Source organism: Amblyomma mixtum, chromosome 5 (assembly GCF_055824585.1).
Source record: "Amblyomma mixtum isolate Tamu chromosome 5, ASM5582458v1, whole genome shotgun sequence".
NCBI lineage: Eukaryota > Metazoa > Arthropoda > Arachnida > Ixodida > Ixodidae > Amblyomma > Amblyomma mixtum.
The window spans coordinates 131,670,766-131,696,194 of NC_143016.1; the positions used below are offsets into that span (position 1 = coordinate 131,670,766).

At 48.4% G+C, this 25,429-nt stretch overlaps 1 protein-coding gene across 1 annotated transcript in view; it reads right to left on the minus strand.

The window, feature by feature from the left end:
• Positions 1-25,429, minus strand: part of LOC149343725 (neural cell adhesion molecule 2-like) — a 218,736-nt gene that overhangs the window by 15,359 nt on the left and 177,948 nt on the right. The window contains exons 5-8 of the mRNA XM_089542441.1: positions 22,432-22,635; positions 21,372-21,668; positions 17,508-17,813; positions 15,604-15,891 (exon numbers count right to left, since the gene is read on the minus strand). Of these exons, the coding sequence (XP_089398567.1) occupies positions 15,604-15,891; positions 17,508-17,813; positions 21,372-21,668; positions 22,432-22,635 (1,095 nt within the window). The remainder of the gene's footprint in view (positions 1-15,603; positions 15,892-17,507; positions 17,814-21,371; positions 21,669-22,431; positions 22,636-25,429) is intronic.

Consider the following 25,429-nt stretch of genomic DNA (forward strand, 5'->3'; position numbering starts at 1 on the left):
CGTGCAGCAGTTCAAAGGGAATTTTAAATGAGCTAGACACATTGTTGTTTTGAAATCAGTTCTTGCCAGCGTCAAAGAAAGGAGACGACGATGGAACGAGCTGCCGTTTGAAAACACAGCCCGATCCTCCCATCCTCCCTCACTACGCAGGCTGAAAATGACCGTTTCGGTCGAGGCTACTCACCTCATTCGAGCTACATAACCAGACAGTGTCAGCGCCCGCTGCCGTAGCCATTTTCAATCCTCTTATACCGCGCGTCTCGCGAGCTGGGCACAAGACATGTTTCCACTGCCGAGTGTTAGTCATTGTTCCTGTATTAGCGCTCGCCTAAGTGTGGAGAATTTCAGACGCGGCCTCTTGCAAAAAGACTGCTGTATAAAACTTTGCCCTGACATGAAATTAGTCTCAAGCAATGCTTTAGTTCGGGCTACTTGGTTCATATATGCAAAGTATTCTGAAGACGGTGAAAACTAGAGCAGGGACAAAGAAGGAAATGCCCAGGAAATGGAAATGGTCCCGCTATTTTTATATGGCTTCTTTGGCTTTTTTTATACGGCTTGGCTGCCTGCATGGCTGCCTGTTTGCTTGGCGGCTGCCTGCCTGTGCCTCCCTGTGCCTGCCTGTGCCTTGCTTGCCTGCTTGCTTGCTTCATTTATTTATTGTGCCGAAACAACAATGGGATTCGTGGTATGCTTTAGTGCAAGGTCGAGAAATATTTGGATCACATGGGATGTTTTAACGTGCAGTCTACGTCACCCTTGTGTGCAGCGCTCGAGCAGTCTGCTCCACGCAGTCAAAACTGCAATTAAAAAGGAGTCCATGGTTTGCGGGGAAAGTGCTTGTGCCCGCCTTGCTTGCAGGTTCGTGTGGCTCTACTTCTGCGCCCGCGTAACGTTTAAACGCTAGACGCTACGAGAAAGTGTACACTTTCATGCAGAGGAAGACGCCATGGAGCGCTCCACGCAAGGGTGACGCAGACTGTACTCTAGAAACTCTGTTTACGTCAATTTTGGTCTCCTGTATTAAAAATACACTCACTCAATTTTGGATCTAACGCGCGACATTGAGCAGAGGGGAACCACTGAAACAGGGCAACGGGCAGAACGCTTAAAGCGGTCATGGGTCATGCTTATACATTGCGCTGGAGAAAGAAAATGCAGAGCTAGCCTTACCCACCTACGTAGCGCATGAACCAGCGACAGCTGTTATAGCTTTGCTTTAGCATAGAGCTCTGCATTCTGCTGTGCAACTACCCTTAGGCTCTGCATTCCTCCGCCCTTTTATATATTCAAGAATGGGCCTTATTAAGCTCTTTAGAACCAGACATTTTATTGAAGGGGTTGCACTACGCATATTTCGTCTGAGGCTGCACAGTGCTTTTGAGGCCTTGGAATATGTATTATCTATGTGTGAATTCCAATGTAAGTCAGAAGTAAGTCGGCGTAAGTCAGCGTCCTTTCTGTTACAACTTTCTGTGTATAAATTCCAGATTAATTTTTCAGTCATATTTGTCCGAGATGCATAAACTGTGAACAGCGCAAAGCACAAATTTTACCTTTCATATCAGGCCAAATTCTTTTCAATATCGTGTGCGACTGTGTTTCCAAAGAATATGGAGACAAGTGTGAACCTTGTATCTTTTTGACCTCCCCCCCCCCCCCCCCCCCTCCCACCTCTCTACGCGCAGACAGACAAAAAGAAGTCAGTTATTGGACTTGTAAGAGCTAGCTGAACTAAGAATAAGGTATGCGCCGCAGCATTTTTCACCAACCGGGAGTTTTCTGCAACCCATTCTTGGCAGTAACGGGTGCGGTCCAAGATACGTCGCGTAACCGCCTGCTGGAAGATAAATACCCAGCGAAAGTTCCCTAGAGCGAACGCTTTACCAACTAGCTCGGCCACGATATTTCATTCTGCCGCCGGGTCATATTTCACCGAAACCGCCCGCATTTATACACGCTAAGGGGCGCAGCCTGCCCTTTTGTCAAGCGGAATCCAGAGATCGATGCAATGCGCGATGGCTAGAAACAAAGGAGGGAAAACTAGATAAGCGACTAGAACCTTCGATAGCTGCCTTCTCTGCTGCATGCGAATTCAGCAGCGACGGTATTGAGTCTTTCTCAACAGACATTCAGCCACCGGCGAAGATTTGCAGGGTTCAAAGGCTCGAACCGAGCACGCTAGGAATTCGCAAGAAGGTACCGTCGGCGGGAAGCCTCGATATTTCATACCTTTGAAGTCGTAAGATCCAGCATCGCTTTACGGCGTTTGTAAAACGGGACGTTCTAAATCAGGGACAGTCTTTCCCTACGTTCCCTTTGCGTAATATTCCGTGTGCAGCACCAGAGAAGAGGAATATGAAAAAGGATTTCTCTCATCGGATAAGATGCTTATGCTCCCGAAAAAAAGACGCGTTTTCTCGGGAAGCTTCATATGTGCCTAAGATTCAAAGGAGAAATTTTAAATTCAGCGTTCTTACGATGGACCACAGATGTAACGAATTGAAATGTGGACAATATAGGCAAATTCCTGTTTCCATGGGCTGCTTTCAGAATGAGAAGAACGACATAACAGTAAATAAATTACTATTGCGCTACTGACTTAAACGCTATAAAATTTGAAAGAAAAACTTTTGAGGGAACTTTGGAACTGAATTGGATTTGGCCTTGTCGATAGCTAACTGCATGTTAATAAAAAAAAGCTATTTTGCACGAAAACTGATAATTTATGCTATAGGCTAGATCGAATAACAAAAAATTAGATACAAGCATCGCCATCACCATCATTTGGCAAACGAAATGCGGAGTGATCAAGCCAGTTTTTCTACTCGTATCCCTGAGGCTACACTCTGCACCATCACACACTTCAAAGCGGTGGTCACGGAGGAGCCGTTCTCGCCCGTACCCCGCAAGTTTGTAACAAGTGCTGGCAAAGGAGAGTTTCATCTTTATCCTCCATATTTTTTTCAGCAACAAGTGGGATTTTCGCTGCCGATAGCATTAAAATAGCGATAAAGGGCAAAAGAATAGATTTTTAAAGAAAACGAATTTCAAATAATCTTCAATCTCTTTCGCCAAGACAGATGTCGCCAAACTAAGTTGGATGCGATTCAACAGAAAGACGGCAAATACAAAAAGAAAGTGGCCCTGAACGTAATAGCGTGGACCATTCTTATGACATCGTGAGTCTTCCCCCACACGCATGAGGGGTTTTTCCAAAACGGCAGCCTGCCTTCGTCGTAGTTGGACATCGATGTCATAAACCCACAGCAGGTTGCTGCGCTATTCACTCTTAAGCCTAGGTAGATTTTCCTTCAAAAATCTTCTTTTAGTTATTTGCAAGCACTTTGCGTGCGGCGCCCATTGGTTTAAATGCGCTTATCTGCAACGATTGCTCCGCGCTTTCGTGTACATCGTTACTGCTCAGCGCCCTCAGGAGTTCGCGGCCGTTCAGTACGGGTCGCTCATGAAGTTGATGTGCGGTTTCAAATGACCTGCGCATTAAAGAAGCTGTCAATGTCCTTTCTAAATACTTTCTGTGCTGTAGGAACTTCCAAATTTTATGAATTTCATTACTGGCAGACGTGTTCGTTGCTTCATTACACGCCGCACACCCTGTACTTCAGTGAAAACTGCTATTTACTCTGGTTCTTTTGTACAACCACCGACAGCCAGAGGTCCGTGTAAAAACTAAGTTTTTGCCTTTTCGCCAGAAAGTTGAAAGCTCATGGTGTGTTTTGGTAATTTGATAGTATTAAAGGCTCCGTTCTAGAGGAAAGCCAGCCTTGGCCTTGTCCGTACGTGTCAGGAAAAAGCGCCATTGCTCCAGTGAGTGGTGACGTAGAAAGAAAAACAGTTGCGCCGAAAAAAAAAAGCGTTCAAGCGGAATTGAAGCACTGTCATTTGGGTCGCGAGCAGGGCACACTACCTCTACATCCCCGAGGAGCGTTCGAAGTGATTCTACCGCTTTGTATACTCTTTATGTTAAGCATGCTTCAAATTCGAAAGTGAACTCTTACTCTCACCAACACCGACTATGACTCTTGTCACCATACGTACGTACAGGCGCCCACAGACTTAACACGAAAGACGGAGCGCGTGGCTTGGACTGCCGTCAGCGCCGCGAAGCGATAGCCATCGGGTGCGAGATAATGCTCACGGTGTGTTTACGGCGGCTAACGACAGGCGGTGCGCAGCTCGCTTTCACTGCTTTTTCGCCTGCGGCCGGTCGCCGCGTAGACAGCGCTCTCGAAGGGGGCGTGCCTCCGCATTGTGACGTTCCGTGCGTGAGCTACCAGGACCCATATCTTCGGCGGAATCTTCTCTGTGCTCAACCGTCCTACTCCCTTGTCTCCCCTTAAACGGTCCGCGTTCGGCGGCGCCGCGTAGACGGAGCCCCCAGCGGCGGCAAATCCACTGAAGGGGTGCAATGGTACAAAGACGCCGGCGGGAGGGAAAGCCAGCCCAATTAGGCTGCCTGGCCGTACAAGGACACAGGAGAGGCTGACAACCCGACAAGAGAAGAAAGCTGCCGACGGGAGACAAACGACATTCCAACGAGGGAGGTCGGGGGTGCCGCAGGCGCCGCCGTGGAAAGGAGGAAGAAGGAAACAATCCAGCCTGGAGGACAGGAGATCGGGCGTGGCCGGCGGAGCACATATAGCTGGCCAGGGCAGACGAAAATGACGCGGAGGACGACATCGTACACAAAAAAGGGTCCTTGAGCGCCGAAGCCGGACGGCGCGCGGTTTCTGCCAGCCACCGACGGATCACAACTCCGGAGCCCCTCCATCGCCCCCATGAAGGCGTCGCCACGTAAGCTCGGACGCCCCAGCCTCTGATGTACAATGTGTAATTATTGAATACATCACTTTGTTTAAACTGAGCCATACGGTGTCTTCTTGCCTCTCCATCCCGTGTGGACCTGCGCATTATGTGGGGTCGTCACACTGGTGTCAGAAGTGGGGTCTCAAAAGCAAATGTCCTCTGAATGCTGCGACATTCATGACTTCAAAATTGTAATGAAAGGGGAATCACGGGACTGATTGTGGGACTTTGACCCCCATTTGAGAGGCTAGAGGCACCGGAAAGCTGGAGCGGAAAAAAATGTCTGTACGGAGCTCCCACTCCACAGCCGTCGCTCGGAGTAAGCATGCTGGCATTAGGAAGCGTCATTCCGACGTTTACGGGAGACAAGACAGGGGTTCCAATCTGCGATTTCTTTTCCATGCTAGAAGAGATTGGGAAAATGGGGGGATGGTCCGATGCTCAAATGCTGGGAATGGCGAGGTGTAAGATGGCAGGAGCTGCTCATGATTTTGCATGGCGAGACGAAAAAGTAAAATCCACAAAATCATTTGCGGAATTTAAGACGCTCGCGTTCGAGCATTTCGACACTGAACCACGTCATGTGCGGGTACAGAGGTTCCGTGACGCCGGACAGATGGTAGGGGAGGACGTGCGAACGTTTGCGTCGCGGCTTCAGCGCCTAGCGCGCGATACGTTGAGTAGGGAGGAGGAAGGAGACCAGCTAAAGAAGAAATATGCGGAGGATATACTTAAAGAGGAAATGACCGCTTTCTTTGTGGCTGGTCTGCAAGACCCCGTGCGCCGGTTCGTGCTCTCGCGCAAGCCTTGCAATTTCGACCAAGCCGTGGCGGCCGCATTGGATGAGGAACGAAATGAGGCGCTAACGGCGGCCGCAGCGAGAGTTCGCGTCATAGAGAGAGCGGTGCCCAACCCTGAGGTTGCTCTCTTGACAGAGCGGTTAGATCGCTTAGAGCAGCTGCTATCTCAGCATGTGGAACGCCAGGTTGAAGCGGGCGCTCAACGGCGCCCATTCGCTGGAAACCGGAGACCGCCACAAAGCTACAGGCGCGGTATGCGAGATTTTGAAGAAATCGTGTGCTTTGCGTGCCAGGGTCGCGGACACATCGCAAGGTTCTGCCCAAACGTGCGCCGTGGGGAGCCACAAAGAGAAGCAGGCGAGACACGCCCAAAGCAAGCCTACAGCGAGGCCCCAGATACAGGGACAAAAAACTAGGTTGTCCTCCCCATCCCGATGAGCGTGGGGAGGGAGCAGTGGGTAATGAGGTGGTGGTGGTTTGTGTGGCCGACGAGGCATGCCCTGTTGTGCGTTGCAAGTTAAATGGTTGTTGCATGGAATTGTTGATAGACACGGGGTCAAAGGTGACCTTGCTTAAGGAAAGCAGCTTTAACACGCTTCGAAGGAGAGGGGATCGCGAGGTGTTGGAAGCGTCTGGTGGTATGGCAACCAAATTTGTAGGCATAACGGGGGATCCTCTTGGCATAAGTGGGCTCTACCGGTTACACTTCACTCTCGGCGGAATTGCATTGGAGCACCCCTGCTACGTATGCCCGGACACGGTGTCTCTGCCAAACGGAGTGTCAGGTACATTAGGGCAGGATTTTTTGAGAAAAGGGAAGGTAGTAGTCTCATTCTCTGAGGAAGAACTTAATGCGGGGGGCTCAAAAGTTCCGTTTTTGAACAGGAGCAGGGCTGAGATTCGCAGTACCGATATTGACACACGTCAAACAGTGGGATCATTAGAGAAGGTATATTCGCGGGTTGCCGTGAAGCTGGTCGATGAGGCGGTCGTCCTTCCGTGGTCGGAGCACATTTTGTACGCTTATGTGCCTGCAGATGTAGAGAGCGGCGCCGTGGGAGTGCTTGAACCGGTCGACTCTCTTAGTAATGGCCTGAAGGCAGCCGCGTGCCTCGTGACTGTTAATGACGTCCACAGAGTGCCTCTACGGGTGGTTAACTGTAGCCAGCAGCCACTGAGCCTTCCCAAGAACAAAACATTGGCTTTCTTCACCTCTGCGATAGAGAAACATGAGCCCACCGATACGGTACTCGCAACTGTAGAGCATGCTAGTCCTTCGGCTCCTCCAAATGCGTTGTTCGATCTTTCCCACGTAAAATCCAGGGAGAGGGAGGCTCTGGCTGGTTTGCTGAACGACTACTCAGAGGTATTCGCCGCGTCCAACCTGGATTTGGGCTGCTGTGGCGTTATAAAGCACAGGATAGAAACCGGCACTTCATCGCCCGTTTACCAACGTGCGTACAGGATTCCTTACTCCCAACGTGAGGAGATGGAGCGGCAGGTGCAGGACCTTATTGATCGCGGCATTGTCGAACACTCAAAATCACCATGGGGAGCACCGGCACTATTGGTGGAAAAGCCAGATGGCTCGTATCGATTGGTGGTGGACTACCGCAGATTAAATGCCGTAACTCGCATCGATCCATACCCCATTCGCAATATACAGGAGACGCTTTCTCAGCTGGGCTCTGCCAGGTACTTCACGGTAGTGGACATGGCGGCGGGATTCTGGCAGATAGCAATGGATCCGGCAGATGCTGAGAAAACGGCATTCAACACGCCCTCAGGGCACTATGAATGGAAAAGAATGCCGATGGGTCTGATCAACAGCCCTGCTGTCTGGCAGAGAACCGCTGATGTTATCCTGGCGGGTCTTCTGGGGAAGCTGTGCTTCGTGTATATGGATGACATAATCATATACAGTGAAAGTTTTGAGAACAACTTGCGCGATATTGAGCAGGTTTTGGTGCGACTAAGAGGAGCTGGTCTCAAGCTGAAGCCTTCTAAGTGCCAATTCCTCAAAAACGAGGTGAAATACCTCGGGCACGTTGTTTCAGCTGATGGCGTGCGACCGGACCCTGAGAAACTAAGGTGTGTCTCGGATTTTTCATCCCCGACTAGTGTCCGCCAGGTCCGGCAGTTTCTCGGCCTGATCGGTTACTACCAAAGGCACATAGAGGAGTTCGCCAAGCTCGCTAAGCCGCTCACTGCCTTAACAGCCAAAAATGTCGCCTTTCGCTGGTGCAAAAACGAGGAGGATGCTTTTGGGGCCCTGAAGAGGAAGCTAATGAGTGCACCGCTGTTGCGCCACCCGGATTTTAATTTGCCCTTCGTTTTGGCCACAGATGCGTCAAAGTTTGCAGTTGGTGCTGTGTTATCTCAGGTTATCGAGGGCAAAGAACATCCCGAGGTTTTTGCTAGCCGACAGCTGAGCCCCACAGAGCAGAAGTACGGAGCTACAGAAAGGGAGTGCCTCGCCGTTGTCTGGGCAGTAAAGCACTTCAGATGCTACCTTTACGGCCGCCCATTTAAGCTAGTCACAGACTGCCATCCTCTGAAATGGGTGATGAGTGTCAGGGACCCTAGCTCGCGACTCGCTAGATGGAATCTACAGCTGCAGGAATACTGCTTTGAGGTGGAGCACAAGTCAGGAAAGACACATCTGAATGCTGATGCGCTCAGCCGTACAGCTGCCGTGTCAGCTATAGATGAGTTTGTCCCCGTAGTCAACCCCGCCGAATTACGCACAGAGCAGTGCAAAGATCCTGACCTGAAGCGAATAATCGAAAGCTTAGAGGGCGCACCATCTCACCCCGAACAGCTAGGTTATTTCATTGGCAAAGACGGCACCCTGTGTCGGCGCACGAGGCCAACCAGGAAAGGGAGACCAGAGAAAACCGCTTGGGAGAGAGTCGTCATACCTCGGTCGTGGACAGAAAGGGTTCTTCGCGCGTTCCACGATGCGCCGTGCGCCGGTCATTTTGGCGTAGCGAAGACACGCAGGCGCGTCGAGCCTTTGTACTTTTGGAGTGGCATGCGACAGGATGTTAGAGACTACTGTGCGAAGTGTCATTCCTGTCTCGAAAGAAAAACACCCAAGGGACGCAGGCCAGCACCAATTCAGCCGTTCCCTGAGGTTTCGGCTCCTTTCGAGCGGACAGGTATGGATATAATGGGCCCATTGCCCACGACCACTGCTGGAAACAGGTACATTTTAGTATTTGTCGATCACCTTTCAAAATACGCGGAAGCGGTAGCACTCCCAGATCAGAAAGCAGACACGGTTGCAAGAGCATTTGTCGAACAGGTCGTGCTCCGACATGGATCTCCGAGGCAACTCTTGACAGATCGGGGAACGAACTTCGTGTCGCAGCTAATGAGAGTTTGCGAGCTGCTTAAGATCACTAAGAAGCAGACAACACCGTACCATCCGGCTTGCAACGGCGCGGTGGAGCGACTGAACCAAACCGTGGCCGGGTTCCTGTCGCATTTTGTTTCGCGCGACCAGCGGGACTGGGACTTGTGGCTCCCGTATGCAATGTTTGCCTACAATTCCGCAGCACACGAGACCACGGGCGAATCGCCATTCTTTCTTCTCTACGGCCAAGACCCGGACCAGCCTAGTGAAGTGCCAGAGGGCCCCCGTCGTGTCCCATACGCTTCACTGGACGACTATAAGGTTGAGCTAGAATCGCGCGTGCAAGTGGCGAGGGACATCGCAAAGGAGGCCTTAAAGAAAGCGGCGAAGCGCAGGAAGGAGGTGCACGATCGCGGTGCTAGAGACGCGCCGTTTGATGTGGGGGACAGCGTGTACATCGAAAACTGCCAAAGACAGATTGGGTTGGCTCGTAAGTTCCAGACGAGGTGGAGAGGACCGTGCGAGGTTGTCGAGAAGCTTTCTCCGGTAAACTTCAGGGTCCGAGACGTGAACCGCCGCTTGATAAGGATACACGCAAATCGCCTCAAGTCGGCACCGGTTCAGTATTCACGAAATGAGGAGGAGGAAAGCGCGGATTTTGATGGGGACCGAAGTGAAGCGGAGCGCGCAGATAGTTCGCAAGAAACGCCCTCTCCTGCATTTGTTCGGCAAGCGCCAGAGGTTACGGCAGGAATGCCACCGGATTTACTTCATGAATTGCTGGAGGAAGAAGCGCGCGATGTTGCCGCGCAGATAACTCCAAGAGAGGCTCCTGCCACGAGCCCTCGCGAGTCTCAAAGCAGACAAGGGGTCACAGAATTACTTGGTACGACTCATGAACGCCGATATCCGCTTCGAAATCGGAAAGCTAAGTCGGACTAATGGCGTAAACAGAGCGGAGTTGGGGACTGGTTAAGACTGTGTAATGCTGCAGCTCACAACATTGCTATATGCTTATGTGTTAAGATATCGGAGTTGCTAGTTAAGCCTTTCTGTCATTAAGTAACACTTTTACAGGATGCAGAACATGCCCGACTTCCTTTCGTTATTTTTTTTTTGTCTGTGCCGTGATTGTGCTGGAAGTGGGAGCTCCTTTGTAACTGTGGTAAATTTATTTCCTCCAGTTTGGACTAGCAAGGAGAGGCTTGGGTGCCGAGTTTCATGTTTATCTGTGAAAGAAGATCAGTGCTGCCCCTGGAGACGCCAGTTATGACAGCTGAGGCATATGGTGCTGTGCAGTGGTGTTGTGTGCAGCGAAAAGTGTTTTGTCGGACGCACTGTGCGAGGCGATTCAGAAAAAGAAGGGGAGCTGCAAGGACTCAAATGTTCGGAGAACATTCTTCTGGAGGATAAGCGAGTGTGACGTTCCGTGCGTGAGCTACCAGGGCCCATATCTTCGACGGAATCTTCTCTGTGCTCAACCGTCCTACTCCCTTGTCTCCCCTTAAACGGTCCGCGTTCGGCGGCGCCGCGTAGACGGAGCCCCCAGCATCGGCAAAGCCACTGAAGGGGTACAATGGTACAAAGACGCCGGCGGGAGGGAAAGCCAGCCCAATTAGGCTGCCTGGCCGTACAAGGACACAGGAGAGGCTGACAACCCGACAAGAGAAGAAAGCTGCCGACGGGAGACCAACGACATTCCAACGAGGGAGGTCGGGGGTGCCGCAGGCGCCGCCGTGGAAAGGAGGAAGAAGGAGACAATCCAGCCTGGAGGACAGGAGATCGGGCGTGGCCGGCGGAGCACATATAGCTGGCCAGGGCAGACGAAAAGGACGCGGAGGACGACATCGTACACAAAAAAGGGTCCTTGAGCGCCGAAGCCGGACTGCGCGCGGTTTCTGCCAGCCACCGACGGATCGCAACTCCGGAGCCCCTCCATCGCCCCCATGAAGGCGTCGCCACGTAAGCTCGGACGCCCCAGCCTCTGATGTACAATGTGTAATTATTGAATACATCACTTTGTTTAAACTGAGCCATGCGGTGTCTTCTTGCCTCTCCGTCCCGTGTGGACCTGCGCATTATGTGGGGTCGTCACAGCATTTTGCTATCGGATGCGGCCTCGCACGCCCGTGAAACGCGTGACAGTTTTCTTATCGCGGGATACCGAAATTGCGCGCTTAGCTGCCGCTGCTCGCGCGCCTTGCGAGTTTGGCCCACAGGCTGCCGATGTAACAGGATAAATTTCGGGCCTTGCGGCGTGCGTAGTTCACCAATACATGCCGAAACTCCAGGCAACGAATTCCGTATGCGGGCAACATCTCTACATGACGTCTTCCCGTCTCGCCCGTCCACCGCGCGATTTCAGATGACGTTGAAGAACCCCAGGTGGCTTAAATCAATCAAGACCTTTGTACTACGACGCCTCTCATAGCCCGTACCACTCCGCGACTATACAGTCCATATACCATCCATCTAGATTCAGGCGTCCAGTGACATATGGCATGCATGAGAGTCATTTTCTAAACATAACCTACAAGGATTGCCCGAAAGAGACAGTGCAGCAGAAGTAAAAAACTAAAAAATATTCCAAACTGCAGTAGCTGATAGTTGGGGGTAAGCGGCATCCGATAGCAAAATGCCGGGGCACGCCCCCTTCGAGAGCGCTGTCTACGCAGCGACCGGCCACAGGCGAAAAACCAGTGAAAGCGAGCTGCGCACCGACTGTCGTTAGCCGCCGTGAACATACCGTGAGCATCATCTCGCACCCGATGGCTATCGCTTCGCGGCGCTGACGGCAGTCCAAGCCACGCGCTCCGCCTTTCGTGTTAAGTCTGTGGGCGCCTGTACGTATGATCTTGTGCCGTTGTCTAGCAACCCAAGTTACCAGCCTAGCTCACCCGAGTTTCTCGGGTAAGCTCGGGCAGGCTCGGTGGAGCGTTGCTCCAGCTGCGCCAGAGGTTGCTCGGGAAGAGCAAAATAGTCACACAATCTCTAGCGGTGGCTGTTATATCAACAGCTACCTGACACTGCAGTGGTACATCTCTTAACCACTGCGCCACTGCGCTGTTAGTGGCATGCGTACAGGCCGCCATCTATGAACGTTAAGCAGACAAGGATCAATTTTGCATATGTGAACATCAATCCACTAGATATCACGTTAAACCCTTAAGGCGGATCTTAAGTGCACCTTCTAAATGAAGAATGAACACCTTCTTTCGCACGTCTACTCGGTTTAATTACGTTAAATCTCTACCAATTTCTTGCTTAACCCCTGGACGCGCCATGCACAGAATTTTGTACGTGGCAAACTCGCAGTGTTTTTTGGAGTGTGCTGCACGCAGCATTGATTTTTTTGTGTCTTTCAGGTGAATTTTACATCCTCCATCTTCATGTCTCCATGTAGTGAACGCAGTAAATAGATTGAGCGGGGTCTCACATCGTCCGCCATTTCTGTCCAGACGTAATTTCCCACCGGTAATACAATGATTTTTTCTGTGATTTCAAGCGGAATGTGGACCTTGTAAATGTTAAATAATTCCACGCTGCTTCAGATGACTACTTTACGACTCGGGGAATTTCGATGGTATATTCATGAATTATGACACATTATGCAAAATTTTACACATCCCTGAAGAAAATCAACCGCTAGTATTTTGTGTTGTAAAACTACCGAATAATCTTTCTAAAGATCTAAATGTAATAATTAGGCGTAAAAATATTTAATTTCGAAGGAAACAAAAATGGCGCATCAAAGGGTTAAAATGAAACGGCGTCTAACGGCGTATTCCAATCGGCGATCTGGACCCCGTCTTTATTGCTTTGCAAAATGAAACTGTTTTCGTTGGAAGTCTTAGATGCAGGCCCTCCGTTTGGATAGTGCGTCAGGAGGGACTCTCTCTGAGGCGGATCGTGCCGCTTTGCCTCGTACAGCCAGGAATACGCCGTTGATTTGGATTTCCTGATGCTGCGGTGGATTTTATGCTCCTTAGGGGATTGAGAACGTTGCTCCGGAACGCCAATTAGGATAGGCCATTAAGAAACAATTCCCCGCATGATACGCTCCTGCAATAGGCTCGCGCAGCAGTCGTGATGCAGCGTGCTTTCGTTCTCCTATGGCTCTATTGGTGGAACGTTCTTTTTGTGAAATATTTTCTCTTTCGTTCCTGAGTTGCATAGAAATATATATTTGTATGTAACTCAGAAAGAAAACTTTAAACATAAAGTGGGTTCTATACGAGCTGTTATATTTCACCGACTACCGGTGTCAGGACGGGCAATGTTTCCAACACTTTATGGAGGTGGTAGTCATGTTGCATACAACGTGTTGTTTTGTCAGTGGCGTCAAAACACACGCAGCCATAGCGTTCAATAAGAAAGCGCCCCTGTAACGAGACTTAAATGCGAGTGAAACAATATTTCAAACAAACTATCACTTGATATAACTTTCACAAAGCATTCTGTGTTGCGTGAAGCTGCCAGAAGAATGACATTATTTTCACTATTTTAGTAGTACGTACTAGAGAGAGAAGTGCATAAGTGGAAAGTTGAAAATGAGTTTTTTTCTATCACGATATGGAAGTTAAAAGTTTATAGAAACGGCCAGGCATTGCTTGGGGGCGGGGGGGGGGGGGGGGGGGGGGGGTTAAAATAAACACATTAGCATGAAGGCAGAAAGCGATTGCAGGGTTACATATATCGGGCGTTTCACGTAATGAAAGCCTCGAGTTCAAGGAAAGCTGATGCGTGTTCTGAAAACGAGCTTCATACGAAACTGCTCATGACTCTCTAGAGAATAATGGAGTTGGCTTAAATTCCCAATTACATGTTGAGATGGAGATTTTTTAGCATTTGATAGCTACATGTATGGTGGAAGTGTGAACTAGCTAGAAAGTTGTATTTTAAAGGACCTTGGTCGTGAAAACTTCGCACATGCTTCACATTTAGAAAGGAAGCTCTGCCGACACATGGGTAAATATTATACCTTCCAATGCTCCTTTCGACTATTACTTTCGTAGGAGAGTTATTACAGATATGTCTCAGTGCCTACTCAGATGCTCGCCTCTGGAACACGTGGAAAAATATATAAAAGACTAACTCTTAGAAGCCAGAAGGTAGAAGACAGGTAAAGTGATAGCGCTGCGATGTGGCCAAACAGAGCTGTGGAAACGTAACAGACCAAGCTCTTGTCAGGTATTGGTGATCTTAGTGAGGGCTCTTTCATCCTTAAGGAATTTTTTGCGCTGGGTTAATGACATGCTAGTCGAAATCAAGAAGAATAAATGGGCATCGGCAAGGCAAGTCAAGACAACTAATGGAAGTTAACGGCAACGATATGGATTCCAAGAGCATGCAAGAGAGCAGATAGTCAGGTTGGCGGATAAGACTATAGGAAGATTGCGAGGAAAAGGTCGCCGCAACAGGCACAGGACGGGGCTAAGGATATCGGAGAGGCCTTTGTCCTTATATAGACTTCGCTACGCTGATATAACGGGATGATAATAAATAATTCGGATGTTGTAAGCGCACGTATTGATCGTTTTTACCTATTTTTTTTCCTTCTCCTTCCTTCTTGTCAGCGCGTGCGTTCCTCCTTCTGTGTATGATATGACGTCAATATGTGTATATAGTCATGTTGCTCCAGAGATTAAACAGCTTTTAGAAAGCGCTTCGTCCTGTGCGTTCGTCCCTTCTCCGTATTTTGATAGCGATCACCAATACCTTCAAGAATGTATTTCCAACTAGCCCCAGTAGTAGCTCTTTTGATGATAATAAATAAATGTCAAACGCTCGAATACGACGATTTTCACATTCCACAACAAAGTTTTATTGAATATAGATATCTCTTGAAAAGCCGGAGAACGATAAGATTTCGGTAATTGGAGCACACTGATATAGCTACTGCGGCTGCGGGATTATTGACTCTGCGTTAACGACCGAAAGAGAACGCAGGGCTGTCAGGCGCAGTGGGCTGAGAACACCCTCCTGCCGCGAATATTTGGAATTCCCAGCGTTTAGTGGGCACCTCCAGCTCCGGATATCACGTGCAGTTCTCTTTCTCACAGTTTCCCGACTATTTCAAGTTTGTTTCTACGCTGTGCAGAAAAAACCGTAAAAAAGCCGAGCGCCTTATAAAAACCCTAAATAGTGCCTTTCTTTGCAAGTAGACTGATGAAAAGTCACCGGGAAATAAGTTGCCGAAGGTGCAAAGAAAACCTTGAGCGTGGGAATCAAATTTGTGCTTGCGTCATAATTTTCCTTCTATGTCCGTGTCAATATCTGTCCGGCTACCCTCTCAGCTTGGCGAATCAAGCACGCACAGAGTATGGCGAATAAATCAAGTTGAACAAACAATATCTTCTTCGCTGAATGCCGACATTGCCCTTTTTTTCCTCGCTCCCATTCAATCGGAGGAACGATCCCCAGAAGGACATACCGGAGAACATCCTCGCTGTTGCCGAGCAGCTCTGGTATGCCGACTACCGTCGGCGCACGGAGAGGTCGGGAATGCCAGATAAAGAGCGGTAGAAACAGAGAAAACGACCGCGAGCGTCATCCATGTCCCGTGCGTTATTGCGGCAGCGGCGACGGCGATTTGGGCCAATCGGCTTCTGCGCTCACCCTGGGGCACGACGAGGAAGACGCAGGGCTGCTCCTGGCGGCCAACCTCGTTGCGGGCCCAGCATAGCAGCGTGCCGTAGTCCTCAGTGGTATGTGCCGCGTAGCGGGCCGTGCTCTGGGTGCCGTTCCAGTGGACCGAGTCGAGCTGGTGGCTCTGCAGGCTCGAGTTGAAGAGCCAGAGGAAGGTGACCGCCGAAGGGTGGGCCTCGACCTCGCACGACACGTCCACTTCTTCGGCGCGGGCAGCCGTGTACACCACGCGCTGGTGGGCTCGGCACACGGGCGAATCTGCGCAGGATTAGTTGTCATGGTTTGCAAGGAGGGCTAGGGGAGGTGGAGGGAGAAGGTCAATCGCCGGGTGGTTGGTCAAAGTGGCTCCAAAAATTTCAAGTGATCTACGTAAACCCGAAGGGTTTAGAGTACTTAAGCTAAAAGTACTCTTCTACAAAACAGCGGCGTCAGTGTCGCTTTTGTGCCAGCCAATCGAAACAAATATTTTTTCTTTCCCGCCATGATTATCCCTAATTCTGCGAAAATGGCAGCGATGACGGTGAAGGTTACACGGACTAAAAAACCAGCTATTTGCGGGTAAATTTTGGTCTGCCTGAAATTAAAAACTGCGGTTGAGCAAAATATCGAAGTGAGCTTACCCTGAAGTAACCACATTTATATTTGTTCTAGTTCTTCACCGTACTTCAGCATGTCTACCATCTTCGTAAATTTCAGCAAACATCTGATTTACCATCAGTTCTACTGATGTGCATTTAAAAACCAGCCGTTTTCAACTGAATAACAAAAATATGACACAGCAATTCATAAAATTCGCATGACGGTAACCGCGGCTGCCGTAAGACCGGGTTAGTCGGAGAGGTATGAGTGAAGTTTTTTGATGCAGTGGGAGTTGTTCGGCTGACGATGACGAGGCAGCGATCAATGTGCCATCTTCAGTAAGGCTTGTTGGTATGCTGGAACGCTACATTTGAACGCCCGCAGTTGCGCGGTTGTTTTATTATCACAAAAGCCGTAGCACTATTAGGATGCATAAATTGGCCACCTGAAAACTCACACTGGGCACAGCACGGTGGTAGAAAAAATATATAATGGGGAAACCAATAGCTGACCTCATTGACGATGTACTGTGCGTTCCAGGTTTTCTCCATATAAACATTCATGGCTTCATTTTTCTGCTTATTCGGTACAGTGAAGGAAATATTTCTACTTAGTACGTACGTCACCTCATTAAGCAAAACACTCTGGATTATCCTTAATAGTCACATAAAAAATGTGATTTGGCTTTCAGCGTTAATACTTGGCGAATGTTTATTCGACGGCTGAAAAAGCATCACCCATTTTTATAGTTCGCTTCTTTTTCCATTTTTCTTCATTAGAAAAATGTAGTTGATGCATTCCTGTTTGCAGCCGTTAAAAGTTTAAAAAATTCCGCAGCTCCTCGAATCCTTAGTGCGACCAAGACGTGTTCAACACTGCGTAAGCTAGAGTTTAGTGAAATCAACCGGGCAGATTTAGACAATATTAAGGTAGTATTGGCGCTAAGGGAAGGTGTGGCTGGTACAGTTAGGTTTGACAACACTACGAAAACCGAACTACGAAATGCACTACGAAAACCGAACTCATTGTGATTAACAGATATGATCGACAAATACCAAACATTTACTCTAAATATTGATATTATGCACGGCTGATATTTCGTATACCACTCTTACGAGTGTCATCAATATCCAGCTTGAAGAACGACGAGGAACATGTAATTCGGGAGGCCAGCAATCCTGCAGACCTTCCTTATACGAATCTGCGTCGCCTTCCTCGTTCTCCGAGAAGTTAAAAGCTCTGTAACACTGCTTACATGAATAGCAGAGTGTTCAGTGATAAATTGCGAGACCTACGTTTCACGTGCACGTTAATCTCGGAGCTGGTGCCGACGCCCTCCGAGTTGGCACCCATGCAGGAGTAGTTTCCCGAGTGGCTGGTGCCGATGTTGCGAATGACGAGGCTGTTCCGCGGCGGCCTCTTCCCCGTAGCCGGGTCCGGAGGTGTGGGGGCGGGTCTCAGCTCCCGGCCGTTGAATGTCCACTGGACCTCTTCCACGGGTGGGTTGGCGTCGATCAAGCACAGGAAGGTCACGTCCGTCCGCTCGCGGATGTTGTCGAAAGACATCTGGTGGCCAAGGCGCAACTGCACACGCGGCTTGTCTGCGCGAAAGGAGCGGAGCTTGAGATTAGGTACCGTGTAATCAGAAGTGAATTACTCGAGGGAGTACGAATCACACGTCGCCCTGTAACTTATCACTGCAACGCGCACCTTAGCAACATTTCCGAAGAGCTGTTTGCATTTTGCTAGCACATTGAGAGCGGACTTCAAAAACACTTTGAGTATAGTAGCTAGGGCACATGTACTTTGAGTGATGAGAGAGTGGGAAGGATATTAAAAGTTCTTCGAAACTTATATGCTATTTGCCCAGCACATACGGAGGAGAAACGACGGAGCGCAAGGGTACTTATGTTAAAGGGACTATGCAATGAATTAAAAGTAGCTAGTAAATGTTTTCAATACTTAGAAATTATGCTAAGAAGCAAGCATTCACACCAAGTATGAGTTTATTATGAATTTATTATTAATTTTTAAAAACCGCGTTTTTTAAAATTCGCGGGCCGATTGGTGTCTTTGTAGGGACCGACTTTGAAACTGAAATCGAGAAAATAGACGCCACTAGTCCCGTGACGTCGGCAGGCCAACACACGCTATCATTCGCTGGAGCCAGGGCAGCCACGACGTCACGGGCACGCTTCCGGTGGCTGTGAAAATCGTCTGCTCAAGCCGCCGCGCGACCCCCTCGGGCAAGCGCGAGCAAGGGCATTGCCTTCACGCATATGTTTTCAATTCACCTCTGCCGCCTCTTTGTGTCGGGAGTTCGGGAATCACTTGCAGTGCCTTTGTCGCAGTGACAAGCAAAAAAATGCGATGTGCGCCGCGATCCAGGAAGGCGAAGAGAGACCGGAGAGACGCTGCTGCTGGAGTTCTGCAGGATGCCACAACCGGAAGTCGCAAACCGAACGTCAGCGAATGACGTATTCATGGGCGGGGCCCAGTCCCAGAGCTGTTTTCTTTACTTTTCTTGGTGCACCGTCCGTACGAATTGAGGGGGGAGAGAAGGAGCGTGATTTTTAATCGTCTATAACTGCGTTGTTGTTGATGCTAGCTCAAAAATTCTTTCGCTGGGGTGACGAGTGATGGAATGCCTATCTGTCGTTTGCTTTACGTAATCGCAATTAATTTATTGCATAGTCCCTTTAAGTACCACCCTTTCGAGAATTGCCCAGGATACCACGCTTACTAGTAAAGATTGCAGTGCGGTTGCAATGACATCCTCGGAGCTCTGAATTTCTCGAGCATGCGAAGTATTATCCTTCTTGGCCAATCCTTTGAGACACCCGGATTGCAACTAAACCTTCTCTATGCATCGCAGTACCAAACCTGCTGGCAAGGATACTTTTGTTGCGCGGCTGGCTGCAGCGCAGCATCTTCTTTTGTTTCTATTTTAACTGTGTGCAAATTTTATGCTGCAAAAAGTTCACTTGTGGCGTCAGAAAAACATTCTTTCATAAAGTGTTCTGCATCTAGTGAAGGGGATTACGTGAAACTGCACACACGCTTCTATCCCTTTCGAAGGGATTCCGTAGATACTAATGGGTACGTATGGTCTGCGGCGCCAAAGTCACTAATATGTCAGGGACAGCACTTGCAAACTTAAAGATTTACCTACCGGTCTCAGGATATCAAGGATTTTCAGGCAGAAGGTAACTTTTTTAGTTTATGAAATCTAAAGAAAACAAAGATTGCTAATGTATTTCCAAAATGAATTTTTTGAAAGACAGAAGTTCAGAGTACTACACAGCGTTTATTCCATTAAATCAGTCGTGAGATTTGCATTTCCCATTTCGAAGTTCAATGTGGGATGCAACGTGGACAGCCATGTCTTCTTGCGTGTTTTCCGGTATTCTACAATCAAAAGGCCGAAACAGGCCGCAGGACCATTCCTTACGGGTCGGCGTTCGCTTGTGAAGAGCCTAATGGATACGATTGGGAGCAAGTAAATGCTTGTAAATTGTTTGAGCTCGCTTTTTTTTTTTTTTTTTTGCTGTGATGATCTTCAAAAAACATTGACAAATTTAATATGCAATGTTTAAGGGAACGCATTGTCCTTCGTAAATTATTTTGCTTTTTGACATGATCCTGTAGATGGATGCTCGTTAGCACTCATTTTTAAGAAAACTAACCCCCTTCAAGTCTAGGCTAGCGCACCTGTCGTAGCAAGAACACCGTTTAGTAGTGACAGTTACATGAAACATGGTTCGGGTATGCACCTCGTGTTCCTAGGAATAGAGCAAGAATATACGGAACAAAGGCCAGCCTTAGAAGGCTAATTTCCGTTCACTGCCTTTCGGGACCCAAAAAGTGATCCACAGTTTTGTACGGCGCTGTGTTTAGTGCACGACTGCCTCAATGTGGTTCGCCTACCCGGCTCCTAGAGCCATACCTTGTAGAACACGCTCACCGCTGGCAGCAAGCTTAATGAATGCTAGCCCATCTACAGTAGCTTCATTTCTTCTATAAGTCTTGGTTAGGTTCAAAGATTTTTTTTTTTTACCTGACACTACCATCTACTTATCATTTGTCTTTTGGTTGAGGGTGTTCTTTCATTTGTACATCCTCTGTTTGAGTTAGCGCATTGTAAAAACGCTCTCGGAGACAAACGGTAATATCGTGGTCTTTATTTGGTTCGCAATGCACACTACCTCGGCTTTTGCGGAGGGCAGTGCTTATGTAATGCGCGCGCTTTTGGCAAGATCACTGTATGCGGGGATATTGAAATAATAGGTAAGCTTCCTAAGTTGACGTTTTCTAATCTCGCTGCTTTATCAAAGCTTAGACTGGTGTGCTTAAACTTTCCGGAGGTGCTCAAATCTCCAGAAAGCCATGTCGAGTAAGAGGTGTGATATCTACTTTACCACGACCATTAATAATGACTGTTTTTATTATTTTGCAAAGATACGCTTGCGTTTTAAAAGCTCAAAGGACAGTTACAACTCTGTAAAGCAGGTTTCAGCGAAAGCTTAATGGGTATTTTCATTTCGCGATATACTGAGTATAGAATTTAAAAGGGATCGTATACGTGCAGCTATAGAATACTTTTTTTTATTTTTCAAACATGCTCGCACTTCTCTTCCAGTCATTGACAGTAACGAAGGAAGCCTCGTAATCTTAGAAACGGAAGGAGGAGTGTTCGAGGTAACGCCCTAGGGCCAGATTCTGAAAGATGAAGCCTGTGAGTGGGAAGCCTGTGAGCGCCGAGGCGCCTTCCAGTAACGTCATCAGTGACTTCAGTGGAACCCTCCTCCTCCTCCTTGCATGGTAATCACTCTCGAGTAGCGGCTACTATTATTACTACTACTATTGCAACGACGGTGAAAGGAACGGGCATTTAAGAGCAAGTGCTGTAAAATTAAAGCATCTTAATCGCCACAATTATTGCATCGATGATCCAGTAGAGATGAACTTATCCGATGATCTTAGGTAAATATAACAAGCACACCAGCGCGTGCACTGAGTTGGTGGCAATTAATGCAAATTCGAAACCACAAGGCCATTTTTTGCTCTCCATCACAACGAAACATACGGTAAAAGTGGCGCTTCGATCGAAAGCGACATGTGAACCCCCTTTCGCGTGGGAGTCTCCCGCCCTCGCTCACAGTGGACGCTGAGCTCCCACTGGTCCTCGCGGGCGCTGTTCCGGAGCCGGGGGTTTTGCGCGCGGCACACGAGCGTCTGTCCGTTGTCGGAGCGCTGCGGCGAGAAGGCCACCACGCTGGTGGTCAGGTTGCCGTCCTGCGACACGTGCACGAAGGTCTGGTTGAGCTGGTCGCTGCTCTTCCACCAGGTGATCTCGGGCGGCGGCCGCGAGCCCCACACCTCGCACAGGATCTCGGCCGTCAGGCCCGACGAGATGGGCGCCTCGCTCTTGCGGATCTGCACCAGCGTCGGCGCCACTAGCGGGGCAGCCAAAGGGAAGAAGGTAAGCATGAGAGAGTGTGCAGAAATTTCTCGATGCAATACAAAATGCATCTTTCCGTTATTACTCACTGCAGTTATTTGAAAGAGGCAGTGGCCGCGCTTCGCGCAATTAGAAAGGACAAAGCAAACATGCCAGATGCCGTTTTGCTGGAGCTCACACACGTGTAGCCCACGCCTGTTAGCGCGTAGTTTCTTAGCACGAATTTCGGCAACAGATAAAAAAACAATTATGTAGTGTAGCTGGAATAAACAAGTAGAATATAGCTGTGAGTAAATTTAGAAAGCTGTAAAAAGATGCTGCAGTATCGATTACCCAACATCGTAATGTCAGACATTGAAAGAATATCCCCATGTCCTGATACAGATTCCTAATGCTAGGCATGGGTAAACGGAAAGGGGAGGAGGGGGGGGGGGGGGGGCACCTGCTTCTCCTTCCATGCAAGAAATTAATCCGGGACCCTCCTGAACCAACAAACCTCGCTAGGAGCCACCTTCATGCACTAAGAGACTCACTGCCATGAATTCGCCTCCGCAGTTAGTGACGAACACGTTGTTCATTTAAAATTGTGTTCTTTTGGCATGTGCTTTCAAAGCTTGTTTCCAGGAAAAAGTGTTGGGAAAGTCTAAATTTTTCCTCAGAGCACAAGTACAGCAAGAATTGTTGACAGATTACCGACTCGAAACACCGCTGCGTGAACATTTCCTCTGCGAAGAGTAACCAGCACGTGGACTACTCACAGTTCAGCTCTAGCGTCACCGACACCTCCATGGGACTGGACACGTTGTTGGAGGAGACACACGTGTAAGTAGCCATCAGATCGCTGCGCTGCAGAGAAGGCAGCGTCAGCTTGGATTGCTTCACGTCGCCGGCCACCGAGGTCAGGGTCTTGGTGGGGAAGTAGTTGCCGTTTCGCTTCCACGTCAACATCGGTGACGGTTTTCCTGCGAAGCAAAGGCATAATAGGCTCGAGGAAGGCACAGGTTTTGGACGTATCTACACGAGGTGCACAATATTCTCTTTGGGAGGTTACCAAGAATGGCTCAGCCGCCTTTACGCGAGCATCGCATCGTATCACTTTTGGCATGAAAACTTTTATCTGTGATCCTGTAGACTCGTTGGTGCGCTAATAAAATTAGTATTGGAACTGAAATCATTATGAGTATTAGTATTATGTACTAATATTAGAATAGCTCGACACTACTGAAGTCGGAATTGGCGGATACTCAGAAACTTCGCTTGCGCTTTGTATCAAAAGTATATTGCAGACCATCAGTTTCCTCGTTGAAGCAACACTGTTTTGCAGACAGCGTGCGACAGACTCAAAGCAGATAACAGAACACGATGTGTTGACAGCAGCTGAATTCTTGTCTGCAAGGAGAGAATACATATGGAATCGAAACGCTTGCCTCGCGCGCTTTGCTTCATATAAAGTCAATAGTCAATATTCCTACAATTGCGCTTTATTTCTGTTTGGAGCACCCATTAAATGTCCCTCAGGACGCTTCCAAGAATATGCGCTGTAACTTTTTTCCTCATATTTAATATTTCAAAGTTGATTGTTTTCGAATAACTTCTTAATTAATTCCTGCGAATTACACTTCTTTGAAGCGAATGTGAGCGGTGCGCACTTTGAATTTAGGTAAAATGTGCTGTTTTTTTCGCGCTGCCACATAGAAGAGCTAGCACTGTCGAAACGCAGCTATAAGTCTTTGTAGTGTTATTTCGGTTGGCATGCTGCTTAAACCGATTAAGTAATTACTTACTTTGTATTGGCGCACCATCAGTTACTATAGGCGCTTTCAGCATTTCGACTGAAATTTTGAGCTAACCCTTTGTGCAGAAAAAAGCTTACTAGCTGTTAGGATATCGAGTTGCTCAAAGTTTTCGAGGATGTACGTATGTACACAATACGGCCCGCTGTATGTGGTCCGAGTATCCTAATGTGCCTGGAGGTTTCGTGCCATGAATTCCAGGCTGATATCTACGCATCAAACTGTTTTTCACCAACTCTCTCCAGTTGCTTCATTAAGTCTATGTGGATTAATGCATTACCTAACAGCTTACTGGTAGAGAGATGGTAGAATTATGGGATTCTTCACACAGGATTCACAAAGGGGGTTTCTGAATCTTTAGATCGAACTGCTACATTGTGATCGCAGGTGGGAGCCGGCGCGCCCTTTACAGCGGCGCGCTGCGCAAGGTACCGAATATTCAAGATTTCTCTCACAAGCTCCTCATGTTACTCTCTCCAGATCGTGAACGAAACAGTGCAGATGTGAAACCAACCCCCACTTTTCACACTTTTCATTCCCTTGAGATAGGTGAGATCGTGCAAGCTGAGGGAAGACTTTTAAGAGAGAGCCGATGTTGTTATGATCAAGCTGAGTTGAGCCTAGGTACGGTGATAAGTCATGAAGAGAGAGGGCGTGATCTCAAATGACAAACGACTCGCTTCTGTAGACAGCCCTGCCGAATAATTGTCCATCTTTCGGGAACGCGCCTTTCGCTTGCATGCTTCTCCCCGTGTGACGGCCGACCTGGGAGAGCTGCTTAGGCCTGTCAAGTTGAGCGATGTGCACGTAATGACACACGTTCAACGACCTCTTCAGTAAAGGACTAGCAACCCGTGCTCCACCCTAAGCCCATCTCAGCTAATGCGCAGCAGGCCAGCATGGAGGTGCGCTAGAGCGGAAGGAGCTCGTGAGATCTCCTGGTTTATCTTTAGGCAGACAGGTTGTCATAGTACTCTGTTATTACTGCCTGTTTTGTTGTATACATCTCTGTTCTGTTATCTTGCCTGTGTTTGCAATGAGCTCTCTGTGTATTTGAACTTCTCTGCGCTCTGTAAGTGGTTTTGCATACGCAATTGTTTTCTCTATGTGGCCATTTTTTTAAGACCATAAAAGCTTGTGATGTCAGTCTTCGGACTCCACTTCATTGGCTCCTTTATGGCTGCAGGTGAAAGACCTGACCGGCTTTCGCCGATCGCGGAGTGAGGGCTGATTATTCTCGTCACTCGCATGGGTGTTCGAGCAGGCGCTCTCAGGTTTAATGGAGTGTGGTCTCGTTTGTGGCACAAGCATACGCAGCCCAAGGGTCACATCTTGATTACAGCAGCATCAGCGGTTCGGTATTAAAACAAGCGTAAGCAAGAATCTTTGTACACTAATTTTATGAAGTTCAAAAGGTTAACTAAAATACTTTGTGTTTTACCTTGTCTTGAATTGGACTACCACATGCTGCTGGACTAGTTAATCTTCCAAGATCTTTGATGAATCAGCGCAAAGGGACAATGGCCAAGCAGAAGGAGGACGACGTGGACCGAAGCGCAAAGCTAACAACTTTCATTTCAGAAGAAACGGAGACATCATATTTATACAATCTCTAGTCCAGACACATGACATAGAAGGGGAGGCAAGAAGCATTTTGATCTTGAAAAAGTGTCAGGAGATACTAGAAGAACGGAAAATGGCGTGGCAGGCAGGATATTTTGCAAAACAAGAAGGCAAGACGCTATTCAGAATATTCTGCGAACCTGCTCTTCTTTTTTAATACGACAAGGCAAAAGACAAACGTTGCTAAGAGGAATGGCAAACAACACTGCAAAATCCAATGGTAATAACAATGAAAAACATCTTAAAAGATGAAAATGATAAAATGGGCAAAAAGCCAACAAGCGACACAGTAAAAAAATAAAAGGATAAAAGGGACAATGAAGTAAAAGTCAACTGAATA